Source organism: Molossus molossus, unplaced genomic scaffold, assembly GCF_014108415.1.
Source record: "Molossus molossus isolate mMolMol1 unplaced genomic scaffold, mMolMol1.p scaffold_m16_p_7, whole genome shotgun sequence".
Lineage (NCBI taxonomy): Eukaryota > Metazoa > Chordata > Mammalia > Chiroptera > Molossidae > Molossus > Molossus molossus.
The window spans coordinates 1,095,340-1,113,296 of record NW_023425401.1 but is presented as its reverse complement, the minus strand read 5'-3'; the positions used below and the strand labels follow the sequence as shown (position 1 = coordinate 1,113,296).

Below are 17,957 nucleotides of genomic sequence, written 5' to 3'. Positions count from 1 at the left end.
AGGGCTGTGATCGGGTGCGAGCAGGAGCCATGGGGCTGGGGTGCGGGCTGCTGGTCCCAGCCCTGGCCCTGCTTTCCCTGCTGCCGCCCATTCCTGGGAGCCACTCGGAGAAAGGTAAGTGGACTTCTACTGAGATCTAGCAATCTCCTCTTCTTTTTGCCTGCGTTCAATCAGTTACCAAAATGTGCCGGGCTCCATGTGCTGGCCGGGAGGGCTGGGTGCTGGGAGGGTCAAAGCACTGCGACAGAAGAGGCCTGGTTGTCGCTGCTCTCCAGTGTGGTCTCCTCTAGGTGTGTCTGTTAAGTCCCCGTGTCCTGTGGAGTCAGGAGGGTATTACACCTGAAACAGAATCTGTGGTTAAAAAATCCAAATAGTGGGTTTTTGTTCATCAAAACTTAGTGAAAACTTGCCCTGGCCAGTTTGGCTCAGTGGTCCGAGCGGCGGCCCACCCACTGAAGGGTTGTGGGTTTGATTCCCTGTTAGGGGCATGTACCTGGGTTTCAAGTTTGATCCCTGGCCTGGTCAGGGTCCTGTGGGAGGCAACCAGTCCAGGTGTCTCTCATGTTGATGTTCCTGTCTCTCAGACTCAGTCTCTCCCTCCCTCCCACTCTGTTTCTATCTAAAAATTAATGGAAAAATATCCTCAAGTGAGGATTAACAACAACAAAAAGCTTAGTGAGAACAAGGGACAGGTGGGAGGCTGGGTCCATGCTTTGCTTCTGGAAGGCTCCGCGCTCCTGCCTGCCACGCAGGCTTCTGTCCTCAGCTAGGCCGCAGGGGCCCCTCACGTCCTGGAGAGTCTGGCAGCTCCTGAGCAGGGGCTTCCGTGGGATTTTCTAAAGAAGCCATCTCGAAGCCACTGAGCTAGGTGCATTCGGAATATTTGCTCTTGAAGTCACCTCGAGAGCTCCAGGTGGCGCTGTCCAGCCAGCCCCACCCACAGCAGCCCTCTGTCCTCATGGTCCTGCCATGCTGGTGGCAGAGGGATCACCCTGAGGTGACAGACCACGGGCTGCCAGCCGCCCGACCTCTCCCCGGTGCTTGACAAGCTGTGTCCGGACACTGTGCCCCAACATGGGGCTGATCAGATGGAGAGGCCAACCCTGACCCTAACCTCTGAGTTAAACTCAGGCAGCCCTGTGGCCGTGGCCAGCACGCATGCACCACACAGGGAGGATTCTGCGGCTGCGGCCAGCACGCGGGCACCGCACAGGGAGGATTCTCCCTTAGTCCCGTCACCTCCCTGCTCCTTGTACCGGCCCGCAACATGGGTTAGCTGTGCGGCCTTGCACCCTTCACTTCTGGGCCGTGTTGAGTACGTCTGGTCCCACTGGGAAGGGAAAGGTGGAGCAGGAATCGCCCCTCTGAGCCCTCTGACCTGGGGTGGCGCCAGCTCAGTGGGCCGGTGGCTCTGACCGCTCCCTGTAAAATCACAGGAGGGTAAAATCACATTCTCTCCAGGTCAGGGCACAGGCTTCAGGGGGCCTTGGCGTGCGCTGGTCCTTCCTGCAGGCACAAGTCCCTGGTGAAATGAAAGTACATGTTTCCTGAGGTCTCTGGGGTTCACCCCCAGCAGACACAGCGGAAGGAACCAGAGGGCGAGGCGAAAGGAGGGCCTGGGAGGGGCCAGGTGACAGTGGGAGGCCTGAGTCACACCCAGCAGCCACCTTAAACCCCCAGGGGCTCGGGCTCTGCTGACCCACCAGCCTGTCAGAGTCTGGGAAACAGTGAAGTCCTGAGAAAGTGTCACACAGACGTGCCTGAGCCCAACCCTTCCGAGCCCCCCCACCCAGGAGCCAGCTTGAGCCACAGATACCCTGGTCTCCATCCCCGGCTCTCCGGGTGAGGACAAACCCACACACAGCCCTGCAGCCGGGAGAGGGGTCTCAGTGAAACACTAAGTGAAACAGAGCTGGGGCGAGTGGGGGCAGCGAGGGTGCCCAGTGCCGTCGTCCACAGCAGACCTCAGTGTCCCTGCCGTGCCCTGGAGAGGTGGCCTGTCCCAGCAGACACAGGACCCCCACCTCGGCGCATCGATAGGAGGAGCTCTCTGAAGGGAGTGGGGAGTGCATTTCTGTCCCTGAGGCGTGGCCCTGTCCTGATACGAGGGACTCACGCTGTGGAGGCTGCAGGGAGCAGCTGCCCACTTCACTGTCTTCTAGGGGACCTCGGAGGAAGCCGGCCCGCTGACTGCCATGGTCGTGAGCAGCCGACCCCAGGAAAGACCTCGGTCCCGCCGGCCCAGGAGTCAGCCAAGGGTAATGCTGGTGACCAGGAAAGGTGAGCTGCCTGTTCTCGGGATTCAGAGGCTGTATTTCAAAATAGGCACGGGGCAGGTTTTCTTTCAAAAGGAATGTTCCACCTTTGTATCAGTGGAGAGAAGGTGGTTTTTCCCAAGGAGTTGCTGGGATTGAAGAACTGTGCACAGCACTGAGCTTTAACTCAAGGCTGTGCTGAGGTGACAAGGAGAGTGCAGTGACGCGGGCCTCCCTGCCTGGCCTGCGACACGGCGAAGATGCGCTCCAGACGCTGGCGGTCTCTGTGAGTTCAGGCACATCCCGAGTCTGCCACCATTTCCACCTTCCTGCCCAGAGGGTGTGAGTCTGCAGTGGCAGTGGCTGTGTGGTGTCCCGTGAACTCAGAAGGTCACCACTGGAGCCGCCAGCACAGGGTCCTCTGAGGGCTGCCTTCAGCCCTGAGAAGTGCCCTTCGCTCTCCCTGCGAACCCAGGGTGCCCTCGGTGTTCCCAGCCCTGCCCGCTGCCCACTGGGGACAGAGCTAGGCTGTCCCTTTCTGTCGGGTCCCCAGTGTGGAGCCTGGGACAAACCCAGCACCAGGGAGATGTCATTGAGACCAGGGTCTGGCTTCTAACCCTCCACAGCTTTCCGAGAACCTGCACATGTGTCCTGCTAGGGCTGGGTGGCACCGTGGGCTGTCACAGTCACATCCCCACCCTCCTGCCCCAGGCCTCGGCTTCAGGGAGGTGACCTGCCTTTGGGACTGGGGTCCCTGAGACTGGACCTGGTCCCTTGTGCTGTCGGGCTTGTTCATATTTGTTTATTTATTTTATCCTCACCCGAGGACACTTTTCCATTTTTTGTTCAGATAGAGTGGGAGGGAGAGAGAGAGAGAGAGAAACATCGATGTAAAAGGGACACATCGAGTGGCTGCCACCCGCACAACCCAACCCGGGCTGGAGATAAACCGCAACTGAGGCACATGCCCTTAGCTGGAACCGAACCCGGGTCTCTCTGGACCACAGGGCGACACTCCAACTGCTGAGCCAAACCGGCCAGGGCTTGTTCATGTTTAATTTGGGGACATGTCCCCCATCCAACTTGTGATGAAGTGAGCAGCTGCCCCAGGGCTGAGGAAGGCCATCCCTGGGAGCCTGTGCCCCAGGGCCTCTGCGCCTGCACTGCTGCCACCTCCCTGGACTGAGGCAGCCCCAGAGGCAGCCCCGTGGGACAGTCGGAGCCGGCTCCTTGGTGATGCTCGGGAACGCTTGCTCGTAAGCAGGAATCGCACAGATCGGTGATGCAAGGGAGACAGTCACGGCATGCGGCTGAGGCCGGGTGTGCCTCACCCTCAGCACGGTTCCCTTCAGCAACGGTGCAAGTTAACGAGGGGGCCAGCCCAGCACCCCGTGATGGGGACAGTTGGTGCCCATGCCAAAATGGCCAGAGGCGAGGGCCTAAACCTTCCTTCCCTGGGCCAGGGAGCAGCCTCTCGTACTGAACCATCATCTGTGTCTCCCCTCAGGAGGGCACTTCTGTCCTGTGGTGCACAGCTGGGCCGGGGTCAGGGGCAGTCTACTTACCACAGAGGAAGGGAGTTATTTGGGGGCTGGCCATGTACGAGGTGTTTTCTGGATGTCACCCCACGTGACATGGGGGCTCCGGGCCCAGGGGGTGGTCGTGTAGAGAGGAGAGGTGGGTTGGCCTGTGCTCAGGTCCCTGTGCTCAGATCTTTGCACAGAGTCCTTTGTCCCTGTCCTGGTCCTCAGGTCCCTCATTTCCCTGGCCTTCGGAAGACAAGCGTGAGGGCTGGACAAGCCTGGGATTACTCAATAGCGTAGCAGACAGCTGTGCCCAGGGACCATCTTCCTCTGCCAAAGTAGAGCTTGACCCCCCTCTTTTCCCCAATTCTTCTTAAACGGTGTCCTTGTCTGTCCCCTGCTGGCTGCTCGGTGGTTGCACCAAGAGCCAGGCTGGTGAAGACCGGTTCTATCTGTGTGGGAACCTTGGGTAAATTCAAACACACCTCAGCCGTGGCAGCCGCGTGATTTTGTTCAGATTCTGCTGGACCAGTGGCACACTCGTCAGAACCCTCAGTGGGTCCCGAGCTCCTCAGATGGAGCCGGAGCCCTGACCACAGCCTCCCTGCCTGCCAGGGGTTCCCCACGTATCCCTCCCACGCTGCCCACTTCCACCACACTGCACTGTGCCGTCCCCAACAAGCCCCACCCCCTGATGGCCTTGACTGCTGCTCCGGACGGACAGACTAGGGCCTTGGGTCCCTCGACGCTGTGTGGTGAAATGTCCTGTCTGTAGACAGTGGCCCGCAGATTTTAGTCGACACTCATATGTGCTCCACCCTCAGTGACACTTCTCACGGAGGCTTACTGGTTCTGTTTCTACCTGCGTTGTCTCCCAGGTGACACCTGCCGCAACAGCCAGGGGCAGGGGCCTGCCAGGGGGTCCTCTGGGCTGTTCCTGACCTGCGTAGGTGCCAGGAACCACCCACACTGAGCGAAGCCGGGGCCGCGTGGTCGATGCTCCAGGTGCGGGAGTGGCAGTCGACAGGTTTCCTCTCTCCCTCACTTTCAGAGTCCCTGCGGCACCCTCTGTGGGAATCGCAGGGTGTTGGAGCAGCAGAGGCCCTGGTGCCCATCGCCGACCCGTGTGCGTGGCCGGGGAAGCGGACAGTGCCTTCTGGGGGCTGGTCCAGGTGGGTGTCTGGGGGCGCAGGTGGCCTCGAGCCTGTTGGAAACCGTATTTTGAACTTCCGGTCCTTTGGACACAGCTGGACATCCTGGAGCACAGCTGAAAGTTGTCTCCGCGATAAGGGCCCATGTGGGTCACATCTGAGCACCGTGTCTGAGCTGCCAACTTGGCTCTACAGCTGATGTGAAAGCAGCTCACTTCTACCAGCCTAACCGGGAGCGCAGTGTGGCTTCTGACTGTGACTGCCCAGCTCCTGCGGAAGTGCCCCGGGGCCGCGGCGGGCTCTGGGGTGCTCTCCTGGCTCCACTAGAGGGTACGGGTGTCCCCCTTGTCCTCGATGGGCGTCAGCACTGGAAACCACCCCCCACCCAAGCTGGGCAGCTGGCTGTACAAGCTCCTGTTAGCTGGCTGTCTGGCCAAGGACACATCAGTGCAGATACGCTCTGGTCTGTCCTGACCCTCACTGGTGCCACCCTCAATGCAGTGCACCTGTCCTGTGGGCCCCTGCAGCCTGAAGGTGGAGGTCCCCTCCTGTACCGTGGGGCCACTGCATTCTGCAGAGGACACGGCCGTCCAGCTGCTTCCTGGGACCAGTGTCACCTCAGCCACTGGCACCATGAGGGCCCCCATCCAGGTGGCCGCACATGCTCAGACCAGCACCTCGACTTCACAGTCCACTGTATTGTCCAGAAGGTAAGGAAAGGGTGGCATGGTGGCCAGGGTCCACTCTCAGGGGCTCCCTGCCTTCAGGAGCTGCCCAGTGAGCTGGTGGTTTCATCGTCTTCCCTGTTCACGCCAGTAGCAGTGGCAGCCACGGCCCCTCCTTCCAGGCACAAGGCCCTGGGCCACACAGGTGGCCACCGTTTTCCACTAGTGCCCTTAAATCTCATGTTAGCCATGTGTTCAGACAAGCTGTCTGCCTGTGTCTGGTGGGCCCTGCAGGGCGCATGTGCAGGGGAGGGACCCCGGGTGGAGATCGGCCACTGAGACGCTCGCCCCGTTTCCCCGGCCATGGAAGTGTTCTTGTGCTGCTTGGAGGTCCTTCTAGTTGGTGCTGCCCCGGGACCCCACTTGGAGGATATGACTGAGCCCTGCAGTCAGGCTCTCTCCCGAGTCCTGTCCCTCCTGGTGACACGTGCCCGCTGTGTCAGACCGTCGTGAGGCCTGAGGCTCTGACCCTCTCCCACAGCCTCTCCACGGCCCAGCCTGGTCGCCAGCAGCCCTGGTCCCTCGCTCAGTGTCACGCCAGAGCCATCCCAGCCCCGGGTCCTGACGATGCGGAGGGTCCTGTCATCCATCGCTCACTGCAAGCTGGCACTCAGGCCCCTCTGGGTCTGGGGTTCCGGGTTCAAATGGCTCCCGAAGCCGCTCTGTGTCTGGTGATGGACTTCGGGGACGGTTCTGGGGTTCAGATGAGGGTCCACCGTGCATCTGGGGAAATGGCCATCACTGCCAGCCACCAGTACAGGAGAGGTATGCGCTGGGCTTCAGTGCCAGGAGCACACGGGGACAGGCTGACGGGAGTGAGAGCCAAGGAACGGGCTGGGGACACTGGGACCAAGGGGACCCTGGACGGTCAGACTCCCATCCCAACAGCAAGGGCTTAGGAGCTGCGCTCTGCCTGCCCATCTGCACTTTCTTCCCCACCTGCTACCAGCCCTGGGGCAGCATGCGCTCTACTCACAGGACAGGCGGCCAGCAGGGCAGGGCCTTGTCCCGAGGGCTGAGGCCTGGCCCCTGCTTTCTGCATGGGAAGAGCGGAGCGGACTGAAAGCCGTTTGCTAAGATCACGGGCTTCAGTTTTCCGTTCCGCAGACCGTGGCGGATGTGGAATACGTGCACTGTGCACTTCGCGGTTGGCGGGGTCCGGGGACGAGGCAGGCAGCAGTGTGGGGCTGGAGAGGGAGGCATAGCCCCCGTCCCGTGGCCGAGCCCCAGGAGGGGTCCCGAGGGAACCCTGCAAGCAGAAAAGGGAGGCTCCCGGACAGGTTTGTGGTAGGGAAGTGGAGCCCAGTTCTGTGGGGCGAGGACCCAGGTGTGCGTGGGGCCAGGTGGGCAACTGGGACCCACTCAGCTGAGGGTGAGGGCCACCGAATGACTTCACCCTGGGACCGTCAGAAGTCACCTAACATTTTAAAGCTGGGGAGTTGAATGAGCACCTGAAAACCCACATGTGAGGTTGGGGTTAGAGCTGCTGATGTTTCTTCAGCGGGATCGTCATTGCCTGTGGCGCATCACAACCACCCACAGCCCATAAAGCACAGGTGTGCACTCAGCCCCAGATGGGCTCCAGCCAGGGGCTGCTCCTGGAGGCGGGCTGGCTGCCAGCTGAGTGGCGGGGGCCTCAGGCCTGCGTCTCGCATCACCCAACGGGCTAGCCGGCCTCCTCACAGGGAGACAAGCAGGCGAGAGGGGTCCCAGTGCGTAGACAGGTCCAAGTCCACTGGCCAGAGGCCAGGGCCAGTTCAAAGTGGAGAAACAGGCTGCGCCACAATGGGACGACCTACAGGTCACGTGTGGTCGAGTCAGAAGGGTGTGAACCAGGAAGAGCTGGGCTGTCCCTCTAACCTGCCATGGGAGATCTCTGGCGCATTCCGTTGGACGGTCTGCGGAACGGACCGTTAGGTGTAGTTCTGCCAGCTGTGGGATGCCAGTATCTATTTTCATTCTTGAGACTTTCCCACTGCACAGAATTAGCTGCATAATTCTCACCCGCCCAGTGTGGCTCGCTGGTTGAGTGTCAACCCTGCACCAAGAGGTCCCGGTTCTATTCCCGGTCAGGACATGTGCCCGGGTTGTGGCCCCCAGTGGGGGGCATGCAGGAGGTGGCTAGTCGATGTTATTTTTTATCGATGTTTCTCTCTCTCTCTCTCTGCTTTCCTCTCTAAAATCAATAAAGAAAGTATATTAAAAGAAATTCTCAGGGCCCAGGGCAAAATGAAAATGCCACAGCCCTTGTTAGAAAATTATGAAGTTTTGAGGCAGCAGAGTGTCGAGCCACACGCAGTGCCCTATTGAGTGAGGGGCCCTGACACTTCAGGGGTCTCACCACACAACGGCCCATTCCCACAGGAGGAAACAGTCCCTTTTCCTGTCATTTTCCACGGCAGCCACCCCTCGTGGCCAGTCCACACATGTTAGCCGCTGCGCATGCTCTGACGCTCACAACGGCTGCCCTTCCTCTCTGCAGAAGGCGTCTACACGCTGGAGGCGGCTCTCGGCAGCGAGTGTCTCGGTGCTGAAGTGCGGCTCGGGCCTTACTACGTGGAGATGGGCCACGGGGCCGTGTCCGTGTTCGTGAACTCCAGCAGCGTCCGTGGGGACCAACTTCTTGCCTTTGGTGGCTCCTCCATGGATCCGAGAAGTAAGCTGTCCCCTCGGGTTGGGCAGCCAGCCCTGGGTGCTGGGCATTCGAGTGCGACCCGGCCGCCTCCCGCACAGTGGTCACCGAGCAGTCTCCCCTCGCTCAGAGACAAAGCCCGTTTCAAAGGAACTAACACTCACCGTGCAGGGCGTTCTCTGGAGAGAAGGCACGTGACCCTTGAGTGAGAGAACTCGTGTGACAAGTCCATGTTTCGGGTCTGTCTGACCCCGAACGCGCTCTGGGTGTGAGTCTGGGGGAAGGGCTGCGATGGGACCGGGCCGCGTGCAGCAGTGCTGCCGTCTGACGCGGTCTCCCGTCACCTCTGCTTTCCCCCAGGCTCCGTCATCACGCACCGTCTCCCCTCCATTTCCTCCTTCAATGTGTCCTTCAGCTCCCAGACTCACGCAGGGGACGGGCAGGCCTGGGACAGCCTGGCGGTTCGATTTCGGATGCAGCGTACGTCTTGTTCCAGCTCCAGATCTAGGGGAACTCCTGCAGGGGGTTGAGGGAACAAGGCCCAGCTGGCACAGCGTCTGTGATCAGCTCCGCCCGGACCCGCTCGCCCTTGAATGCGCACCGCGCTCACTGCGCTGGTCTGGGGCTGCACTGGGAGCACAGACCTGAGGCACGGCAGATGGGGGGTTTTGTGCACTTAGAGGTAGCCAGGTCACGTGATGCGCTTGGGCCCAAGTGCCCCCCAGGTTCCCACTGCTGCTGGTGTATGGTCCAGAGCGCAGATACACAGGCCCTTCCCCACTCACAGCCGTGACCACGTGGGAAGGGGCGCGCAGCTTCCCTGGATGACCCCAGCCCTGCAGGCTGAAGCACCCCCTCTCCTCCGTCTCAGCCGTCTCTGTCTACACGAATGGAACCGTGTTTGCCACTGACACCGACATCACTTTCGTGGCGGTTACCAAGGAAGCCACTCCCCTGGAGTTCACCTGGTTCTTTGGAGAAGACCCGCCGGTGAGGACAACGCACAGAAGCATCAGGAGGAGACTCACTGTCCCCCAGTGGTGCGTGCGTGGTCTGGGAATGTCGCGCTGCCTCTGCAATCCTTCTGAGCGTCACGTCGCACCTCGTGCCGCCCAGCTTTTCTGAGAGCTGGACGCAAACGTGGATTCGAGTTTGCGATGGAGGGTGGGCCTTGGAACCAGTCAGTTCCAGGTCCAGTGTGACCTGAGCACATCTCTCTCGTAAGGAAGGGTGAGAGGGCTCACCCCTCACTGTGAGGTCACTGCACAATGAAGAGGGAGGTCAACCGTGTCACCCCTCTGTCCCCAGGAAGGTTTAATTCATTGGGTGCTCCGATAACTCCTGCAGATGAACACCAGCTCTTGCCTTTCTTTGAAGTAATGTAGAGTTTCTCTCTCTGACCTGTCCCTGCTGCCCCTTCCCCGGCACCCGCAGGTACCGAGTGGTGGTCCAGGCTTCCAACGGGATCAGCAGTGTGACCTCGGAGCCCCACCGTGTCCAGGTGCAGACGAGAGTCGTCGCCAACCGGCTCACGTCCACCTCTTCAGCTCTGGTGAACGCCACGGTGGCCTTTGAGTGCAGAATCAACTTTGGCACCGATGTTGCTTACCTGTGGGACTTTGGGGACGGCACTGGCGGCCTGGGGAACAGCTCTGCCAGCCACGCCTATGGCAGGTGAGGCTCCAGGGTGCAGTGGCGTGCGTCCTGGCTGCTCACAGGTGGCCCTCTGAGGGCTCTGTCTCAAGCCCAGCAGTCTCTACTGCCTGGAGTTTGCAGTATTTGCATAACACACTGCACTTCCTTAGTGAACACCTGCTCGGCCAGGAACTGCCTGTCACACCCCGAAGCTGGGACCCTCTGCCCCTTCCTGGTCTGGCCTCACCTGCAGGCCATGGGGCCTGGACATAGGACACAGAGCAGAAAGAACATGTCTAGAGGTCCCCAATCACATGTCCAAGTGCCCATCACCTGGGTAGCCGGGGACGCCCCTGAGGCAGACAGAGTGGCCAGGCCATATGGCTGGGAGGGTTCCCGAGGAGGGAGGCAGCGAGTCCCCACATGGGTGCTTGTTTCTCACACTGCAGGTGCATCAGTCTGGGGTCAGGGCCCGACCTGTGCTGGGCGGGCAGCCGTGCCTCTGGGAAAGGGCTCGTGATTGTGATCACACAGACTTGGCCAGCGTGACAGTGAAGGGCTTGCTGACACGGGCCGAGTCAGCGTCTGTGTCTGTGCTCCCTCCCAGGGAAGGAGAGTTCACAGTCAAGGTCCTGGCCTTCAATGCCGTCAGCGCCGCCTCGCTCAGGAAGCACCTTTTCATCGTGCGCAGGCCCTGCCAGCCACCCCCTGTGAGGAGCACAGGGCCGGGGAAGGTGCAGGTGAGGCCTGCGGTCACTGACCACACGCAGCCGCTCTCCCAGGTGGAGCCCACTAGGGCGCTCATCCAGGTCAGCCCCAGAACCGAGGACCCCAGGGAGGGACACGCCTGTCCCTGGCCTTTGAGCCCATCCTTCGGTGTCCTCTACTCTGAGTGCAGCTCAGTCCCCTCGAGGAGCTTTGCATACATGGTGTGTGCCGAGAACGGGGTTCCAGCAGCACAAACAGCAGGCACGGCGGCCTGCACACGTGTCTCCCGAGGCCTGTGGCATGTCCATGGGGCAAGCCCTCCAATTCCTGAACCAACGCTTCCTCAGGCCACGAGAAGCCTTCACACGTGTTTCCGCATCTCAGGACCAACTCTCACCGCAGGCGTTTCGTAGTTCTGTCTGTCTGTTATTGTTGATGGGCCAAGAATCAGCATCTCAGTGTTACAGTGTGCTCATAAATCTGGGCAGTTCAGATAAATGTTACAATGCTTTCATATGCAGAGTAGAAACAAGAAAAATAATTGTGAAAGAATTTAAATCATGACTAAAGTCACTTAAAGAAAGCCAAAAGCAAAATTTGTTTGTAACATACCAGTGTATTTTAAAATCTTTTTTTCCAGCTCGTCGAGGGTTTCCCTTTCCAATGTTTACCAAAGATCTTCATTAAAAATCCTCCAGGGGGCCCTGGCCGGTGTGGCTCAGCGGTTAGAGCGTCGGCCTGCGGTCCGGAGGGACCCGGGTTCGGTTCCCGCTAAGGGCACGTACTTCGGTTGCAGTTTGTCCCCGGCCCTGGTTGGTCGTGGGGGTGGCAGCCACTTCACGTCGGTGTTTCTCTCTCTCTTCCTCTCTCTCCCTCCCACTCTGTACAAAAGATGGAAGAATGTCCTCGGGTGAGGATTAAAAAAACATCCTCCAGGGGGCGCCCTGCACCTGTGGTGGGCTGGCTTGGCAGTGGGTCTGAATAATCTAGAATGTTACACTGTTCCCTGGGCTGTAACTATCTTTCAATGCTCTGCTGCCCCTTTGGGGCTCTGGGCTGTTTGGGGCTGCTTGGGGCTGCTCTGAGGGGTGCTCCGGGGGGGCGACTCCGGGGGCACCTGGGGGGGCCGCTCTGGGGATGGCTCAGGGGCGGCTCTGGGGGCTGCTGGGGGTGCAGCTTTGGGGACGGCTCAGGGGCTGCTCTGAGGGTGGTTCAGGGGCTTCTCTGGGGGTTGCTGGGGGGCAGCTCTGGGGGTGGCTCTGGGGGCAGCTCTGGGGCTCTGCCCCAGCCTTGGTTTCAGAAAGCTCCCGCCCACCTGCTGACAGCATTTCAGCTCTGCAACTGTTTATCAGCATTTCTCCAATAAATACTAAAGTGCTTTCAGAGTGACAATACCAACATGACAACGAGAAGTAAACCTTAGTGAGCTTTCAGGTTTCTCTGATGTTCTCGTTGCCCTCAGACTAGATCCTCAAAACACTTGTATTAAGGTCCCTAGAAATGCATCTTTATTCTATGTTACATGTTCAAAATGCAGTTATGTTTTTTGTTTCCAATGATCAGAAACTGTTTTTTCTTTTTGCTTCAACTGGAGTTTCGAGTGTATAAAATATTGACATGATTTCATAGTCAACACCATGCAGTGAAGTAAGAATTTATATTGTTGGCTTGCCGATCCACGTCTCCTTGCTTTTCTGGTGGAGACTGAAATTTTCTATCTATTTTAAATGCTGTTCACTCCCATATATTTAAAGATGATTCTCCTTTTTCTCTGATTGCTTTTTCAAATTATATTTTTTATATTCAGAACTTTAACATTTTTTAATGTAATCAAATCTATTAACCTTTTCCTTTAATATTTTCCCATTAATTTATGCTTAGACGGGTTTTTCTCCTATGAGTGTATGAGTATAAGTCTTTATTCTTTCTTCTCATTGGTTTTATAGTTCACCATTTTACTTTTCTCTGCGATGCAGACAGTCTGCTTCAGTGCCTCGGGTCTAGTGGAAGACCCGCCTGTGCTCACACACCTGTGACGAGCTCTAGGCAAGCACAGGTCTCACACTCCCTCGGGAACAGGCTGGCTCTGTCCTGAAGGAGACCTCTTGCTCTCGCTGCGCAGGTGTGGCGGTCTCAGCCCGTGACCCTGGGAGTGACCTTCGAGGGCCCCATTCTCTGTGACATCTCACAAGGCCTTTCCTACGCCTGGAGCCTCACAGACTCCGCGGGGTCCCAGGTGCCCCTGCCGCCGGCCGTCAGCACTCACAGGCAGACCGTCACCATCCCCAGCTACTTTCTGGAGCCTGGGAACTACACTGCACTGGCCAAGGTGGGCAGGGACCTGCGATGACAAACTGCTCCTTCCCACCGGCTTCCGAGACACCCCACCTGTTCTCACCCAGAGGGGTGTTATCTGCTGACATTTGTTTAAGTCCATTCTATGTTTGGGTTTAGGAAGGGAGCTGAGCCCAAGGTGAGCTAAACAAAATTCGAGACCACGGGAAATGTGCTCTCAACAGAGCGGGTTACAAACCAGGGAATAGTTGGGGTGCTTTATGTCCACAGACCCAGAACCCCAGCTTCGTGCAAACAGAGACCTGGGTAGGAAAATGCTCCCGCTCCCAGGGACTCCCGCTACTCTGTCTCCTGTGGGCACACAGGAGGGCGCTTATTTTGACGAAGGTGCCTGGCTGGTTGAAAGAACAAGTCTTCCTGTGTAGCACCTGAAGCCTCTGGCGGGAGCTGCAGACACATGTGGACTCACGAGTGTCCAGCTCCAGTGAGCACCGTCTGCCCCCCGACGCCCCCTTATCCACCGGGCCCCCGACGCCCCCTGTCCGCCTTCCAGGTGCAGGTGGAAGGCAGCCCTGTGCACAGTGACTACGGCGTGGGGGTGGAGGTGCGAGCCCGGGCGCCCGTCAGTGTGATCTCCGAGGGCACACACCTGTTCGTCCCCAGGACACCCTCGTCCACCGTCGTCCTCAGGGGGTCCCTGTCCTACGACCCCGACAGGCCTGGGGCCATTCTCAGGTGAGCACCCAGGCCGTGCAGCCCCCCCCCCCCCAGCCTTTCTCTGCCTTAGCCGCCCTATCCGGACTCAGCTTGGGGGCGTCCGGTCAAACTTCAAACAACTTTAAGTACCTCAACTTTTATTAATCAAAATAACGTTTCATTTAGGATTGAAATGTAGGGGAACTTAAGAAAGAGGTGGAGTCTGGCTGGTGTGGCTCAGTGGTTGAGCGTCTACCCTTGCACCAAGAGGTTGCTGGTTCAATTCCTGGTCAGGACACATGCCCAGGTTGTGGGCCTGATCCCCAGTGGGGGGCATGCAGAGGGCGGCCAATCGATGTTCTCTCTCATGAATGTTTCTATATCTCTCTCCCTCTCACTTCATCTCTCTCTAAGAATCAATAAAGAAAAAAATATATTTAAAAAAAGAGAGAGAGATGGAAATAAACACGGAAGCTTTATACTTCGGTATTTAAAGTGCGACAGACGAGGTTGTGGAGATGAGGGTTACCAGTGCTCTAGCTGTTGGCGCGGCCATAACAGATGACCACAGACAGAGGACTGATGTCCACAGAGCAGGACTGGGTCCCTCACGTCTCAGGCCGGAAGGGCAGGGTCAGGTTCACAGACCCGACTTCTCACGGTGTCCTTGTATCACGGAAGGGCCGACTTGGTGGGGCTCTATATCAGGACACGAACCCCATTCCCGACGCCTGCACCATCACAATCCACTCACCTCCCAAGGCCTGCCTCCTCACAGCACCCCCAGGGTTAGGACTTCACACAGGAATTGGGGGGATACACATCCAGTCCACAGCAAGCATGTTATTTTTCTATTAAAATGCCTGGTCTGTGATCGTTTGGTGTGGAGGCTGGATTCCTGAGTGCAGGCATCTCTATAGGGTGGGTCTCTTGATGTTGGATCCCCGGCTCAGGCCTTGATCCTCCTCTCCACCCACTACCCTCTCTGGGTGGCCTGACCCAGTGTCCTGATGTGGACACTATCTACATTCCATTATCCTAGAGCACAGACCCTCCACGGACAATGTCCACACCAGTGACCTGGAACACGGGCTCCCGGGCTCCTGACCAGCCCTCAGGAAGGCCCCTAGGTGACACCATGGCTGCCGACTGAGCAGAGCAGACACATCAGCCCTTCCAACACTTCCCTGCAGGTACCACTGGACGTGCACCCCAGCCAGCACCCCTGGGGGCCTCTGCTTCCCTGGGCTCTCTGCACAAAGCCTGAACACGGGCGCCCCCACCCTGTCCTTCGCGGCAGACTCTCTCAGCAGCAGCTACGACCAGTTTCTTGTGACGCTGACCGTGTCCAGCCACGGCCAGAACTCTTCAGAGGCACAGGTGTTCCTGTCCACCCTCCCCGACTCAGCGCTCAGGTACCACCTGCCCTGCTGTCCCCACAGTGCCTATCGGTGGGTTTTCCTGGGTGCTCCATGCCTGGCTGGGGTTGGGAGCCTCCAGAGACCTGCATGCGGGAGATGGGCTGAGACACCGACTGGGCGGTGCCCCTCATATCTGCTGCTGCCTGAGGGGGGCCAGCTCCAGGGCCAGGGCCAGGGCCAGGGCCGGGGCTGAGGAGGCCGAGTGCTTCAGGGCCTCTGCTCACAGCCTCCCAGCGCCACTGGGCAGCATGGCCCACAGGTGGGAGGGACCTGCCAGCTGAGTGTGACGGAGGAACTGCAGGGCACAGGGGCTCAGGATCTCTGTGAGCACAGACCAGTGTCCCGAAGCAGGGAGGCCCCAGCAGCACCTGAGGGCCTGCCCCAGCCCCAGCCCCTGCCCAATTCTTGTCCCAGTTCCAGTCCCAGTCCTTGACTGTAGCTGCTCTGGCCTCCCTGTGGGTGGGGGTTGTTGCCACCCAATGCCCATAGCTCCTCAGGACACCTGGCAGGCCCGGGCAGGCAGGGCTGCCCCCATCATTGGACCCTGCAAAGGGTCTGGGCGGTTACCGTCATCTTGTGTAAAAACAGCTCGTGGTTGCAACCTGGGCTGGGCGAGCTCCAGAAGGTCCCTGGAGGAAGCCGCACAGCCTCTGAGCTTGGAGGGGTGTGGTGGGACGTCTGTCTCGGGACTGGGTGCTGGGTTGAGTCAGTGCAGGCTGGGCTACCCACAGGTGCTTGGTCATGTGGGTTGTGATTCTGCTGTTGATTCACATAATGAAGGCTCAACGGAGAGCGATTTGAACAGCCCTGACCTGGAAAATGCAGCCAGAGAGCCTCATGCTGTTCCCCTGAACCCCGAAACCCGGTTTGCACCTTGCAGACTGGTGCGCATCTCCTGGGTCACCTTCAGGGGCGTCCCCGTGAACTGGAACGAGGGGCTTTCGCTCCGGGCGGCCTGTGAGGACTGCGGGGAGGCTGTGCTCTCTTACTCCTGGGACCTCTTTTTGGTCAACGCGACAGGAAAGGACAGAGAGGAAGGTACAGACCACGTTGCTTCATTTGGTTGGATGAGCAAACAGTTATTTTGAGATTGCTATAAATTTGCGAAGTTGAACTGTTTGACCGTTGTGCATGGTCGTGCCCATGAGCTATCACGTCCCCAGGCCCTCCTGAGCTCACCTCGGGTGAGGGTGACGCGTTGACGTCAGAGAGCCGAGGCTCAGATGTTGCACCTCAGCCTGGGGCTGCCTGGGGCTGCACCGTGCCTCCAGGCGGCCTCCTGGCTTAGAAACAAGCGAGAGCTTTGACATAACATGTGAGCGGCTCCTCTCTGGAGCCCCGTCCCTCCAAGGTCTCCTGTCTTTGGGGTCTGTAGGTGGCCGTGGAGGGTGGTCCTCACTCCGCACCACTGGCTGTGATTGGAGCACTGTTCTAAGACTCCATATCCATGGGTGGAAAATGTAGGTCCTAAGACTTCGCAGGGAGGTGATGTCCAGTGAAATCCCGTGTGGGACACGCAGGCCCTGGTGGCGGGCGCTGCCTGCGGGTGGTGGGCTTCTGGGTTTGGGCCTGGGGTAGGGGAGTCCTCACCGGCATGTGCCCGGCCACTCTGACCAGACAACAGGGGCTTTATTCTGAGCGGCCTGTGCACACCCTCAGCAGGGCTGTGCCTCCGACACTCCCTGAGTGTCTGTCTTTCCTCCACTGCACGGCCCACGGGAGGCTTCCACACGGGGATTGGCCTCCGTGCTGAAGGGACAGAAGCACACAGCGGGCCATGTGCTTTCTGGCCGGTGACCGCGTGGGTTTGATGCAAAACCTGGGCTCAGGGTCACAGGGCTGCGGCGGTCACATGGTGGCCACACTCTCCACAGGGCAGTGCGACCCACCGGGTGCATCCCAGCCCTGTTCTCAGGGCCTCTGCCTCGCGCTCGGACAGGGAGAGCCGACATCCCCGCGAGCTGCTCTCACGTCCTTGCAAAGCCCTTCCTTGTCCTCTGCCCTCTTCAGTCCTGTGGCACTGTGCCCGGGCACGGACCGTCAGCTGGGGGAGGGCGGGAGAGGCTCCGGGTGCAGTTCTAGAGTCCAGGTGAACAGCCGGGGGTGCAGAGAGTGCTGGCGGGGCCCTCCCGGTGGCCCGGCCCTGAGGGAGGTAAGCTCCGGGGAGACGGATTCGTCCCGGCAGCCGTCTGCCCGGGGCGCTGGTCTCCCGAGTGCAGTCTTCACGCTGACATTGGCTTGTTTAGGACAGGACGCGCGTGTGTGCTCTGGATACTTGAGGACCAAGTGTGTTTGTCTAGGCTTTAACGCGGTGAACTGTGTTTAAGTTCCCTTCTGTAGGACCGCGGGGCTGCTGGGTGCCTCGGGGTTTGAGGCCTTGTTGGAGTCGTCAGAGTCCTACCCACTGTCCCCAAGGCCACGCAGGGCAGAGCCCCACGCCCCGCCTGCGCCGTCCTCAAGGGAGCCGTGGCCACGGACCCCGGGCCGGCCTGACCTTCCAGTCACGGGGAGAGGCTCCACGGAGACCATGGTCTCAGGACACCATGTTCCTGCTGCAGGTGACACGGTGGCCCCCAGAGGGGACCCCGGGGACGAGGGGTCCCTGGGGAGTCCACCTCACACCCCGGGTAAGTGAAGGCATCCACGCGGCTCTCTCCTGACCCCTGCCCCTGCTGTGGGGCACTCCCCTGCCAGGTCCGCTCTGACCCGGGGCGGCGGGCGGCGGGCTCTGTGCTCCAGGCGTGCACCTTCCTCACCGTCCTTCCTGATGGCCCAGGCTCCCTGTGTCGGTTTTCAGGTCGGACAGAACACATGTCTGGGCCTAAAAGCTGGGGACCTTCGCTGTCAGTGGTCAGGCTCTGGCCAGCACCCCTCCCCCGGCCCTCCCTGTGACGCCGTTTGACTGCCACTCAGGGT

At 59.4% G+C, this 17,957-nt stretch overlaps 1 protein-coding gene across 1 annotated transcript in view; it reads left to right on the top strand.

Annotated features, from left to right (window-relative positions):
- The first annotated feature begins 6 nt into the window (after positions 1-6).
- The window catches only part of PKD1L1 (polycystin 1 like 1, transient receptor potential channel interacting), a 31,073-nt gene continuing 13,122 nt past the window's right edge, over positions 7-17,957 (top strand). Inside the window, exons 1-12 of the mRNA XM_036247394.1 lie at positions 7-114; positions 2,163-2,280; positions 8,137-8,310; positions 8,647-8,766; positions 9,158-9,326; positions 9,721-9,960; positions 10,529-10,661; positions 12,752-12,958; positions 13,478-13,659; positions 14,814-15,035; positions 15,922-16,079; positions 17,369-17,668. Coding sequence (XP_036103287.1) covers positions 2,196-2,280; positions 8,137-8,310; positions 8,647-8,766; positions 9,158-9,326; positions 9,721-9,960; positions 10,529-10,661; positions 12,752-12,958; positions 13,478-13,659; positions 14,814-15,035; positions 15,922-16,079; positions 17,369-17,668 — 1,990 coding nt within the window. The 5' untranslated portion in view covers positions 7-114; positions 2,163-2,195. The remainder of the gene's footprint in view (positions 115-2,162; positions 2,281-8,136; positions 8,311-8,646; positions 8,767-9,157; positions 9,327-9,720; positions 9,961-10,528; positions 10,662-12,751; positions 12,959-13,477; positions 13,660-14,813; positions 15,036-15,921; positions 16,080-17,368; positions 17,669-17,957) is intronic.